A 12655-nucleotide genomic window follows, 5' to 3' on the forward strand; every position below is an offset into this window, starting at 1 on the left:
ATCACAGGGCAGTTGTGTCTAAATGTGTCAGTATTTTACAGCAAACATAAAAAGGAAAGGYTGTACAACCTTTTTATGCACCAAAAAGTTAACAGACCTAAACACGCACCACATGGCTTGAAACACTAATCAACTTGTCAGTAGACAGATATCTTTCAGTTTTTGTTAAATTATTCACACACAGGATATGTGGATAATGGTGGYAAWTTGTRTAACTTAACATGTCTGAAATATTTAWTTCAAATAGACARTTGAGATTATAATGAAAACTTCTATGCTRAATTAAAATGCATTTAAAATATCACCATCCAAAATTTGTTAYGTAGTTCTCTTGTATTTTTGTTTGATCATGCAAACCTTAGTTTATAATGTGCAAAATACTTTAGCTTATATTCCTGTTTTCATAGACTAGAGGTTTCGTTTCTTGCATTAAGACAGCATTTATTGAAATTACACTTAAAATATTTAGAAATGATAAAGACAAAATTTGATCTAATGATAGTAGTTTTGAACACCTAAAATTTTTCACTTGATGATTTTTTTCCATGCTGTTCTTAATGCAAGTTTTGCTTTACCTTGTCAAATTACAAAAAAGCAAAAGGCAATGGTATTTGGTACTCCCATATATGGGACAGGGTTCAAATCCCCGTGTTGCCTTGCTATTTGTGCTGACAATGAAGGTAAAACTAATTCAAAAATAAAGTTTTGAACTTAAGAAACTATTACACACTTTATTTAAAAACTACAACTATATTTACATGCAGCCTAAATTTTGACTCTTATAATGTAGTCTACAAGAGTAACAACTTTGACATATAATGGAATAGATACCAATTTCTTTATTGAGTATGACAAATCTGCAAGGTAGGTTTGTATGGAATTTTTTTATATGGAATTTGTTTCCATATGGAGGCAGAAAAACAGGGTCAGAATTCATACTTGTAAAGTGAAACTCACATGCAAGTTTTGAACTTGAGCAGAGAGATTTACATGTAGTTTTTTGCTTTGTACCTGTAAACAGACCTTAATAAAAAAAGACTAACTTGTGTAAACATTTTTTACAGATACAAATCTTATTTTCACAGATACAAATCTTATTTTTACAGATACAAAATTAATTTTTACAGATACAACTCTATTTTACACACACAGGTTCCTATTTACATATCCAAAAGTTACAAACCTTAATCTACAAGTACAAAGTATGATTTACGAGTACAAAATACATAAGACTAATATTTGTTTCCATACCGTGTTATATTAACAATGTTATTTTTCCATATTTTTCTAACAGAGCACTTTGCTCTCAGACTGCAGGTTTACTTGTGGTTCCTAGAATGTAGTTTTTTTTATTGTCTTTTTCCTGTCCCCGCAAACTGAGCAGGTCAAGGTAGATGGCCTTTTCTGCTAGAGGTTTTTATTTTCCTGTTTAAGGGAAGGTTTTCCTTTCCACTGTTGCCAACGTGCTGCTTAGGATGAGAGACTGTGATCAAGTGATGATTCAGTGCAATCTGCTGCTTTTATTTTTAGATTGACAAAAACATGTTTACCAAACCTATTAGTTTAATATATCCGTTAAATGAAAAAAAGTATTTGACTAAATGAGGAAAGCCACAAATTTACGACAGCAACATGGTCTTTGAATGCAGCAGCAGTTTGCCCAGCTACAGATTCGTCAAACGCATGAGCTCATCAGTCACGTGGTTTGAAATCCAGCTCCTGATTGGTGCGCCAAGCCGAAGTAGTGTTGGTTGTTTTTGTTGTGAATCAGGAAGCTCCCCTCACTGGGTGTGTAATATCGCTTCCACAGASAATTGAATACGCTTTATATTTTACTGGAATATCTGGGGGCGTTGCTTTAATTTAGAAACTTACAAGTCAGCACACAGCTGTTTCACCAAGCAAGAGGAAACACTTGTAAGTAGTTGCTTTTCTGTGACTTTCTTTGTTTCTTTAAGTCCTGAGTGTGTGAACTTGTCCAAAATTACCTGAGTGATATATCTTGCGACGCACTTAAGCTGTAAATTTATCTCTGACATGCCTTATTTAAATTAGTAATAGGTTATTAAGTACATGTAACCGAGTTTTCGCCTGTTTGTAGGTACTAGAAGAGGTTAAAGTAAAATAATTGAGCTTTTGCTTCTTTGCCCAGCTGATAAGCTAAGTTATAATTTCATTTTTGGTATCAGTTCCGGTTCCTCTTCACCTTTGGTGCTATCTTTATGATTTCTGAGAAGTCTGTTTCAACTATGTTGACGTAGATTTGTTTGTGTTGAGGTGGTTTCTAAATTAAATATATATATATAAAAAAAGACAGATGTTTTCGTCATTAAATAACATTTTTGATTCTCCTCTAACAAAATCTCACACAAACCTTGTAACAATTGCTAAATGGAAGTTAGCTCTCTGTGGTGACCCCTGCAGAAGGAACAACCGAAAGAAAAACAACAGCATCATCTATGTTCCATAGATAAATTTTGGTTTATGAGATATGCAAACCATTGCTTTAGGTTTTTATTTACACTTTACTCAACATTGCAATGTTCATGGAGTTTTAAAAAAAGGCTAATTATTCATGTTTTAGTAATATTCCTCGCGTTGTCGTCTTCATACATTTTCAGCTCCTGCATGGTCAGAGGCTTGTGCAGAGATGGTGCTGGAGGAACGGGCGCGGAGCTGCCTCTTGCGCCTCCGTCACAAGCTGGAGCAGGACATCAAGCCCAYCTATCTGATGGACCACATGATCAGCGATGGTGTTCTGACTGGGGAGGAAGAGGAGAAGATCAAAACACAAGTGAGCTCAAGCAACTAGAAAAATAATCTGTTATTTCTTTAAACTAGATTGTTTTCTACTTAGTTTTGAGGTTACCTTTTGACATTTTGATAAGGCTGTCTTATTATTATTTTTTCTGCAGCCCACCAGGAAGGATCAAGCTTCAGCCCTTCTCGACCTCTTGCTGAGGAAGGACAATTGTTCCTACATTTCTTTCTACAACGCTCTGCGTGCAGAGACCTATCACGATTTGGCCGAGCAGCTGCACGCTGATCTACCCCGTGTGWCGTCTGGTGCTCAGAATGGCTCTTTTGACCACTTTGCAGCTTATGGTGAGAAGTGGGAAGTTGGAGATTTCATAATGTAGGACTCAAGTAGTGATGAAACATTTATGCGATTTGCTCTTAAATGTGACTTTTCCAGGGTAATATTTTGTACTTTCACATTTCCTTACACAGCTTTTACATTGATCCCCTTCTGGTTTATCCAACAGTCCAGACCATCCTGAGTGAAGGCGGGGTACCACAAAGGCCTGTAGTGTTTGTCAGCAGACCAGAGTTGCTAAATCGGGTTCGGGAAAAACTTTATCGACTTCAGAAAGACCCTGGCTGGGTTACAATTCATGGCATGGCTGGTTCGGGCAAGTCCGTGCTTGCTTCTGAGGCAGTTAGGCACCACAAACTCATCGAAGGTGAAGAACAACTTAAATAATGAAGAACTTTAACAAACCCTGTTTGATTAGTTTCTTAGTTTCTCCTTCTTCTTCTGCACGCAGAGTGTTTTCCTGCAGGGGTCCACTGGCTGTCGATCGGTCAGGTGGACAAACCGGACCTACTGGTGAAGATCCAGTCCTTGTGTTTACGTCTGGAGCAGAGCCTGGATGAGAAGCCGGTCCACCTCAACTCTCTGGATGAAGCCAAGGAGCGTCTGCGCTTCCTCATGCTGCGCAAATTTCCCAGGTTGGCTARCTTGATATTTCCTTTTTTGCTTTGTGCTCCTTTATATTCAGAACCCAAAACAGTTGTATAAATAATATATAGCTTGTATGATTTGGCAGAGAAAATCATAGTGAAGTTTTTAATTTCTTAAAAGCTGTGTGAAACGCTGACTATATTCTTATATTTAGTAATTTGTGTGATATCTTATAATAGAGCTATTCAACTAAATTGCTCCGGGGCCACAGTTAATGCAGGTCAACAACACAGAGTCCGAACATCCAGCAATTAAAATCATTATGTAAATAAACCAAGTATTACAAAGATCTGTTACCTTTGAAATAGTTTATTTTGCTGCATTTAATCATGAATACAACATACAGAACACAATGTAATAAAAGTATCGATAATAAAACATCAAAAACAAAGACATTTTGCCTTCTATTTAATAAAGATTATTCTTACATCTGTGATTTGCCACTTTGCAAATAGTTTATTTTGCTGCATTTAATCATGAATACAACATACAGAACACAATGTAATAAAAGTATYGATAATAAAACAATATCAAAAACAAAAATGGCACATTATGCCTCCTATATAAAACAATTATTTAGTCGTCTCCGACTTTGCAAATTTTTTTAGCTAATTTTATTTTCACTTTCATAGTTTTATCTTCAACTGCTTGTAGTTTTAACTGTCTTGGATGCTTATAGAAATGTTTTTTACCAGCTTTTCGCAAAGATTCTGACGTTTCAGAATCAGTTTTATTGCCATTGTCAGTGATAAACACAGACTAGGAATTTGCAGCTGAGAACACCCATTCTTATTACACACACTTAACAAACATTGGGGAGAACGGATGTTCAGGTCTTTCGCAACATGGTTGCGCTACCTTTTGCAGCTTGGAATGCACACAATAGGAAAGATGAGTTTAAAAAGATGCTCTGATCCTATGTTTACACAGAAACACAGAATCATATGCTCAAAAAAAAACATTCGTCATTTATAAAAAGAATAAGTTGCAGAAAACCTTTTTACTTTTAGAACATATAGGCTAACATGATGAGGACTGACCGACTGATTAAATAATTCCGTAAATTGAATAAATTTATTCAATACCTAACACATGACTTTATAGTTTGCATTATTTGTCATCACTTAATGATGTCATTTAAGGTCTAGAACAAAAACCTCTATTCATGATTGCCACATGTTATTCTTACAGCTTACAGTATTTTGTAGCTGCTGAAGTAAAACAAATTTCTTTGTCATTTTATGGATATTTTTTTCTAGATCTTTACTAATTCTTGACGACATCTGGGATAGCTCTGTGCTGAAAGTCTTTGATATTCAATGTCGGATTCTTTTGACCACCAGAAACCGAAGCATCGTTGATCCTGTTGGTGGTACGTTATCTGATCTACTTTTTTTTTAAATTATAAAAAAAGAGGGGAAAAAAAACACCTTTTATATGTGCTTTAATGTTTTAGGCTCCAAACATGAAGTGCAAGTAGAAAGTGGTCTGGATGAAGAAAAAGCACTGGAGATCTTGGCTCTGTACACTGAAAAAAAGCTCCGTGCTCTGCCTGAGGAGGCTCGTAGTATTGTTAGAGAATGTAAAGGTCTGTAAATAAATACTTTAAAGTCAGTTTTGTCTTTTTGTTCTGATTCAAATCAGCTGGGTTTTTTTTTWATCTTAATTGTTACTCTTTCTACCACTCCTGGTCAGGCTCTCCTCTGGTGGTATCTTTAGTTGGTGCCCTGCTGAAAGAGAAACCCAACCGTTGGCCTTATTACCTCCACCAGCTGCGGCAGAAGCAGTTTAAGCGCATCAGGAAGTCGTCCTCTTATGACTACGATGCCCTGGATCAGGCCATGGCGGCGAGCATCGAGGATCTGCCTGAGGACCATCAAGCTCTCTACAAAGACTTTACTGTGTTGGAAAAGGACGTGAAGATTCCCGCTAAGGTTTACCAGCACAAAACAAAATACCTCTATCATATGTTTGACGTTTAAAGAACATCTATGTTTAACTTTTTTTTTTCCTTGTTAGAACATCAAAACTCCCCAAAACAAATACAGATTAAAGTGTCCGTGACGTCAAATTGTTGTAATTAATATGAATGCATTTTTGGAAAGATAAAAATAACATATTTCAAAAAAAAAATTACACCGCTGAGATGAACAGTTGTTGAGATATTGTCATGCAAAGTAACAGGAAGTGATGTCAAAGAGGAATGTCTGCATGCAAACAGAGCATTGCTACAATAACTAACAACACAGRCTGTAGAGAAGAATCCWRTTTTTTTAGATTATTTTGAATCATCACAGAGATAAAGAGTCAGAGCTGGAGTAATTTTGTGTCAATAAAAAAAAAAAGGAATTCCTTTTCTTAAAGAGTTCCCCTTTGATGTCACTTCCTGTTTCACTGCTTGAGCCAAGTTCAAAAGAAAAGATGCCAGTTATATAACAAAATGGGTAAAATCACATGTATTATGCCAAGTTTCTTAAATATATATTTGAAGGATATATGATCTTTAAATTTTATTTAGAATGTTTTTTAGTTTGCTAACTTGTAATGAACAGAGCAGTGCAATATTTGGACAACAACGAGCCGTATTGTACACTTTTTGTTTTGTAGGTGCTGTCTGTTCTGTGGGATCTGGAGCCAGAGGAAGTAGAGGACATCCTCCAGGAGTTTGTCAACAAATCCCTGCTTTTTGTCGACATTCACAGTAAACCGTATTTGTACTACCTTCACGACCTCCAGCTGGACTTTTTGGTGGAGCAGAATCGAGAACATATTGAGGTTGGGAGACTATTTTAGTCTGTTTGCTGCTGCAGTTTTTTTTAACACTTATAATGTAACGGCTTTAATTAAAACATAATTAAACTTGYTTACTATAAAATATACAGTGTGTATTTACAGTAGACGTATGTACACATTTCAGGACCTTCACACTAAGGCGGTGCATCAGTACCAGCATCACTACAAAGACAATCCTCCCACCTCAGGAGACGAGGAATGCCTCTATTGGATCCGATTTTTGACCTACCACATGGCCAAAGCAAACCTCTCTCAGGTAAAACGCTTCATTTTAATTTGGTTACATTGTTACGTTGTATCTTTGATTTTTGTGCACAACATCGCTCTCTGGTTCATTYTTCTGTTTAGGAGCTCTACTCACTCATGTTTTCACTGGACTGGGTCAGCATGAAGGCCCAGATAATGGGTCCAGCGCTCCTCATCAATGACTACATGGAGTTTGGATCCATTCTTGATAAAGAGGTTTGTAATAAGAAGTTGTCTCATTAAATAAAGCTAATTTGTTGCAGCAATAAATGCACCTGAGGTTWAAGGACTGCTCTTCATTAAATATGAACTTTGCTCTTGAATGAGGGAAAATTTTGTTATCTTTCTTGCGTAAGATCGCCTACAGGAGAGTAATGTTCGCCTGTGCTTTCTGTCCTTTCAGAACAGTGAGGTTCGCAGTCAGTTCCAGGAGTTTTTGTCTTCGAGCGCCCACCACCTGGAGCAGCGTCCTTTCCCTGATGTCCTTCAGCTGGCTCTGTCGCAGCCGCACACCTCCGAGGTCTACAGACAGGCTCGACAGGAGGCCCAGAGCCGGGCCAAGCRGGGGAAACTCTACTTTGACTTGATGTATGAAAACCCAACTTTTATATTTGGTGATCCTAAAGTGTAAAAGCAAACATGTTGGCTCGAACCTTTGAGCATCAAAACATCTTTAGCTTTTTGTATTTTTGAACCAGAACATCCTTTTTTTTTTGCTACAATGTGTCACAATATTAATCCTTGATGCAAGCCGATATTCAGCTTGACCGATTAAAAACCAGACTGGGTCACTAAATACCAGCTGCCTGTTTGAAAATCCAAAGTCAGAATTTAACTAGAATTTATATGTATGATTAATATTGAAGTGTATTCATTTCATTCATGTGTATTTATTTGAATTGCCACCACCTTGCCTCATCTCATCCTCATATTTCTATGGGGGATCAAGTTTTCTTCCATAAAGACAAAAGTATTCATGTTAGGTTATTTATTAGCTCAAAATTGTCACTGTGAACAATTGTCTAAAAGATGAATCTTTTTGTATTTGGTTAAAAGAAATTGGTATCAGAAAATTTGGTATTGGCAAGTCAGAACTTACCAATATTGAAAATTGCCATAATTTTAACAATTTTGCTGTCCATTGGCAGACAATGGGCCTCATGCAAGAACCGTTTGTACGAACAGATTTGTTCTTAAGTTGTGCGTACGAGGGGTTTAGGAGAATTCGTGGCATTCACCAATTTTTTTCGTATTCTAAGATTTTCTTCAGATACAAGTGGTCCAGACCTGTCATATACACTTAACAAAAATATAAACGCCCCAAGTCAAATATTGTAGCCATGGTGAGTTAACAACAGTAAATGAGCATTTGCTGACATTTTATTGCACAAAGGTAATATTTCTCTTGATTTATGTATAATTTTTCTTTTATAAAAAACTTGCTGTCAGTGAGCATTACTCATTGAGTTGTTTTTTTACTCAGTGCATGGATGGAGCATGTCCAGTGGGTGATCAGACAAAATGAGCAACAGCTGGACAATCCTTAGACTGGGGTCAATAAAAGGCCACCCCAAAATGGAAATTTTTTCACGTCATAATGCCTCAGATGTCGCAAGTTATGCGGGAGCGTGCCATTGGCATGTTGGATGCAGGGATGTCTACCAGAGCAGTAGCTGCAAGGAATTCCTTTAAACAGAGGACATTGAAGTTCTGGACTGGCCTGCAAATTCACCAGACACGTCCCCAATAGAGCATCTTTGGGATGTTGTGGATAGGCGTGTACGGGACCGTGTTCCTGTACCAGGCAGTGTGGGTCAGCTCCGTGTGGCACTCCAGGAGGAATGAAATAACATTCCACAGGCCACCATAGACATTCTGATCAACTCCATGTGAAGAAGATGTGTTGCTCTGAGAGACGCAGCTGGCAGACACACAAGATACTGAAAAAATCAAATTCCTCAACCTGACCCCTATCATGTTCAAAGGACTGTAAATCCACTACAAATGACCATACCACAATGTTATCAATGCCGATATGAAGATCAGTAATTACTGAAAATATATTTTGAGTTTYTTTWTATGTTGCGTAACACAAATGTTCATAAAACTCTTGTATTTGACATGGGGCGTTTATATTTTTGTTGTGTATTTTATGAGCAGTCAGTCTGCTGTTATCCAGACAGATTTTTCTCACTAATAACTTCATATTTCATTAGTTTGAAGATATTTTGATTTGAAAATAAATCACACTCTATAATTATGTTGACAATAGGTTATTCTGTTTGAATTAGAATTATAATTTTAAATGTAATAATGTAGACTAACGACATAAATTGATTAAATTAAAAATAAATTGGCTATTAATTTTGTTGTATAGCACTACAATATTAATATGAAGTTAAGTGAAGCTTTGAGACATTTTAAAATGTTTTTTTTTTCAGAAACGCATCTGACACGACGGGGTTGGGGGCGGTTGCAGTGCGCGAGTGCTCTTCTGAAAAAGTGAAACCTATGTAACACAGTTGTTTACACTGAAATTAAAAATATTTGACCAACAAAAAACCGGAGCAGGACTACAGAGAGAGAGATAAAAATGATTTAGATTTTATTTCTGTGACTGTACAACCCACGGGAGACACAACATTAACAGCAGTCGTCATTTCATTCCATGGCTTTAAAACGATCCTTTAATTCCACAGCTGAAGCTGCTAAAAATGACTTTTTTCTTCTTCTGTTTTTTTTTTTTTTTTTTTTGTGGCTCTCCGAGAACTTCAATCTCCGAACTCGTAAAGTTCTTATTTTTTACTTTGCGATCTCCCTTATGAATGGACACTTCCTGGTATGTGTGGCAGGAAATGTATATCCTTTATGGTGTTTTTTGGGGTGATAATTATGTAAATCACCTCTCCCCGTGCACGAGCACCTGATATGCATTCATCAGTTTACGCTCCGCATTTACACACTTTTCCTGAAGATAGAAGAGTTTGTTGATTCTGACGTGACATGTTCGTACGAACCCTTTGTACGAACAAAAGTAAGAGAAATTTAGGATAAGAATAACGAACATGTTCTTGCATGCAGCGCAATGAGCTGTGCAGATAGATTGTCAAAAAATTTGCCTACTTCTCCCTGTATTTTTTAAATGCAGTCTCCTTGTATTTTTTAAATGCAGAAACAAGAGCAGTGTGGAAAACCTGTCTCGTTTAGTGATTCATCCTCACCAGGGCTCCATCTATTCTGCCTGCTTCTCCCACGATGGAACCAAAGTTGCCTCTTGYGGAGCTGGCAAGACGCTAAAGGTACTCACTCTTTTTTCTGTCAAAATGTATAATATATCTTTAAGTTATCTTTTATTATGATTTTAAGCTTTTTGCTGTTTTCCAATAAAAATTAGCAAGGCTTTTAGCCAGAAATGTAAAAAAAAAGTGATGGAATATTCATAGCTGTGTAAAGAAATTAAAAAATACATCACCTCAGTCATTGTTTGATTAGTTGAGTGTATTTTCCGGCTCCCGTTTGCAGTTTTCTTGTATTACATGTGTGCTCAGGTGTTTAAAAGTACCTCAGGTGAGAAACTCCAAGAAATCCACGCCCATGATGACGAGGTGCTCTGCTGTGCCTTCTCCCCCGACGACCGTCTCCTCGCGACCTGCTCAAGTGACAGGAAGGTCAAGGTGAGCGGAGCGCGAGTTCTTCGTCCCTGACTGCACGGCAGAAACAAACAATAACCGAAACCTAATAAACCCTGCTGTTTTTATGTATTTAATGATAAAATAATCATATCTGTGGGTTTTAGGTGTGGAACGCAGAGCAGGGCAAACTGCTGAGGGCCTTTCCAGAGGAGCATCAGGAGCAGGTGAACCACTGTGAGTTCACCAACACGACGCGGCAACTCCTTCTGGCCACCTGCTCTAATGATGAAACGACAAATGTCAAGGTTTTTACATTTATTTTTATTTTATTCTGTTCTCATTTTGTGTATCCTATTTAGTATTTTCTTTTGTTTTTCATAGTTTTGGAATCTCAACAAGCCAGCCTCTCAGAACACATTGTTTGGCCACTTTAATCCAGTGAAACACTGCTGTTTCTCCCCCGATGACAGTTATTTGTCCACTTCCTCCAACGACGGCACTGTTAAGGTGACTGCACTTTACTGTTTAACTCAGTTTATACGAGTTGAATGATTTTAGATTAACACAAATCTTTGAGATATATTATTATGAAAATTATTATCATTATTATAATCTGTTTGAGACTAATATATGTAAAATCCAATAAGTTAGAGACATTTTTTGATGTCAGTGGCTGTGAAAATTATTCAGCTTTTCAGCAGCGAGTGATAATCATTAATATCACCTGCTTTGTTGTTGTGTTACAACTGCATTAGCTTCAGAACTCATTCTGCGCTCACATCCTCTCTGAATGTTTTCCCGCAGCTGTTTCGGGTCTCGACCGCCAACGAGTGGAAGACAATCAACGTGAAGAGCGAGTTTACCGACTGCAACAACGATGAGGTCCTTGTCAAGTGCAGCACCTGGACCGCCGACGGCAAACGCATCATTTGTGCTACCAGGCATGCTGTTCTGGTGAGCATTATGAAGGGATAGAAGGAAGCATGGAATTACATTTTATTCTGTAGTTAACGTTTAATGAGTTCCGTGTAAATGCTTTGTCCTCCTTGCCACTGTTTTATCGTTTCACCGAAGAAGGCAGGAAAGGGGAGAATGTTTTCTAGAGCATCTGAAGCAAGTGTGTTTTGGCTGTAAATGYGCCGCACCTCCTCTCTTGAGCTACCCAAAATCAGATATTCTTKTCCTGTAATCAGTCTGTGTCCTCTACATTTTCACTCTGGGAATCAACCCAGCTCTGCAGAGGTGCCTTAGCTTTTTTATCTGTTTTGGTTTTCAGGAAAGATGGAACATTTTACCTCCAGTGTTTCTTGCAGCTTTTTCATGATTTTACCTAATAACGGAGGCAGATTAGACTCTGATGTGTTGTTTTGCAGGTGTTTGATGTTGACACAACAGACATGCTGTTGGAGATAAAGACCAATCGTTTAGGCACAGTGCAATACTGTCACGCCTGTCCTACCAGCAACCTGCTGGCAATAGCATTCTCCAACTACACAGTGGAGGTAGAACACAACTCACCCAACAATGTGGAGTTTATTTGACCTAAATACACATATATAACATAGTGTTTTTGTATGTGCGTCTTTAAGCTGTGGGACTTTGAAGACAATAAGAAGAAGGCCGACTGCAGCGGCCACCTGAGTTGGGTTCAGCGTGTTCAGTTTTCGAGCGATGGCTCCCAGCTGCTCTCCTGCTCCGACGACCARACTGTCAGAGTGAGTGTGCGAGTGAACTTCCTAATTACCTCGTCCCAAAATAAAATCCCAACTTGTCTCATTATTGAACATCACAAAGTGACTAATCATACTTCCAATTTACCAAATGCTACTTTTCTGTGCTTAATGAGGAATGATCAGAAATAATGTGGCAATAAGAAAATAAAAAAGGAGCTTTATTATGTGGGAAACGTATTAAAAGTCAACCTTGTCAGACTGATGTAATGCAAGTTTTTAAATGAGCCTGTCAGCTCTTTTGTAAACTTATTCATATTTATCTTTTCTGTAAAATCTGGTTACTTTCAAATGGCAAGTCTTGACAAAGATCAAGATAGCGCAACCAGCCAAAACGACCTGGAAYGGCTTCTTTCACAGGGCGTTTGTAGAAATCTGACTAAATTAAAATGAAGTAAAAACAGAAAAATAACAGCTAAAACCTAATAAAAATTAATTCATGTAATAAATGATAAATAGCTCAAAATGCAAAATAGCTTATTTGTAAATAAGTAAAAACTGAAAAGAAT

At 37.4% G+C, this 12655-nt stretch overlaps 1 protein-coding gene across 1 annotated transcript in view; it reads left to right on the forward strand.

Annotated features, from left to right (window-relative positions):
- Positions 1 to 1773: 1773 nt before the first annotated feature.
- The window catches only part of apaf1 (apoptotic peptidase activating factor 1), a 48154-nt gene continuing 37272 nt past the window's right edge, over positions 1774 to 12655 (forward strand). The window contains exons 1-19 of the mRNA XM_014004214.1: positions 1774 to 1917; positions 2622 to 2794; positions 2916 to 3105; positions 3267 to 3464; positions 3549 to 3732; positions 5005 to 5117; positions 5202 to 5333; positions 5441 to 5679; positions 6353 to 6520; positions 6663 to 6794; positions 6887 to 7000; positions 7188 to 7372; positions 9957 to 10083; positions 10333 to 10458; positions 10581 to 10721; positions 10798 to 10923; positions 11221 to 11370; positions 11790 to 11918; positions 12006 to 12131. Of these exons, the coding sequence (XP_013859668.1) occupies positions 2651 to 2794; positions 2916 to 3105; positions 3267 to 3464; positions 3549 to 3732; positions 5005 to 5117; positions 5202 to 5333; positions 5441 to 5679; positions 6353 to 6520; positions 6663 to 6794; positions 6887 to 7000; positions 7188 to 7372; positions 9957 to 10083; positions 10333 to 10458; positions 10581 to 10721; positions 10798 to 10923; positions 11221 to 11370; positions 11790 to 11918; positions 12006 to 12131 (2724 nt within the window). The 5' untranslated portion in view covers positions 1774 to 1917; positions 2622 to 2650. The remainder of the gene's footprint in view (positions 1918 to 2621; positions 2795 to 2915; positions 3106 to 3266; positions 3465 to 3548; positions 3733 to 5004; positions 5118 to 5201; positions 5334 to 5440; positions 5680 to 6352; positions 6521 to 6662; positions 6795 to 6886; positions 7001 to 7187; positions 7373 to 9956; positions 10084 to 10332; positions 10459 to 10580; positions 10722 to 10797; positions 10924 to 11220; positions 11371 to 11789; positions 11919 to 12005; positions 12132 to 12655) is intronic.

Source organism: Austrofundulus limnaeus, unplaced genomic scaffold (genome assembly GCF_001266775.1).
Source record: "Austrofundulus limnaeus strain Quisiro unplaced genomic scaffold, Austrofundulus_limnaeus-1.0 Scaffold22, whole genome shotgun sequence".
In the NCBI taxonomy this organism is placed as follows: Eukaryota; Metazoa; Chordata; class Actinopteri; order Cyprinodontiformes; family Rivulidae; genus Austrofundulus; species Austrofundulus limnaeus.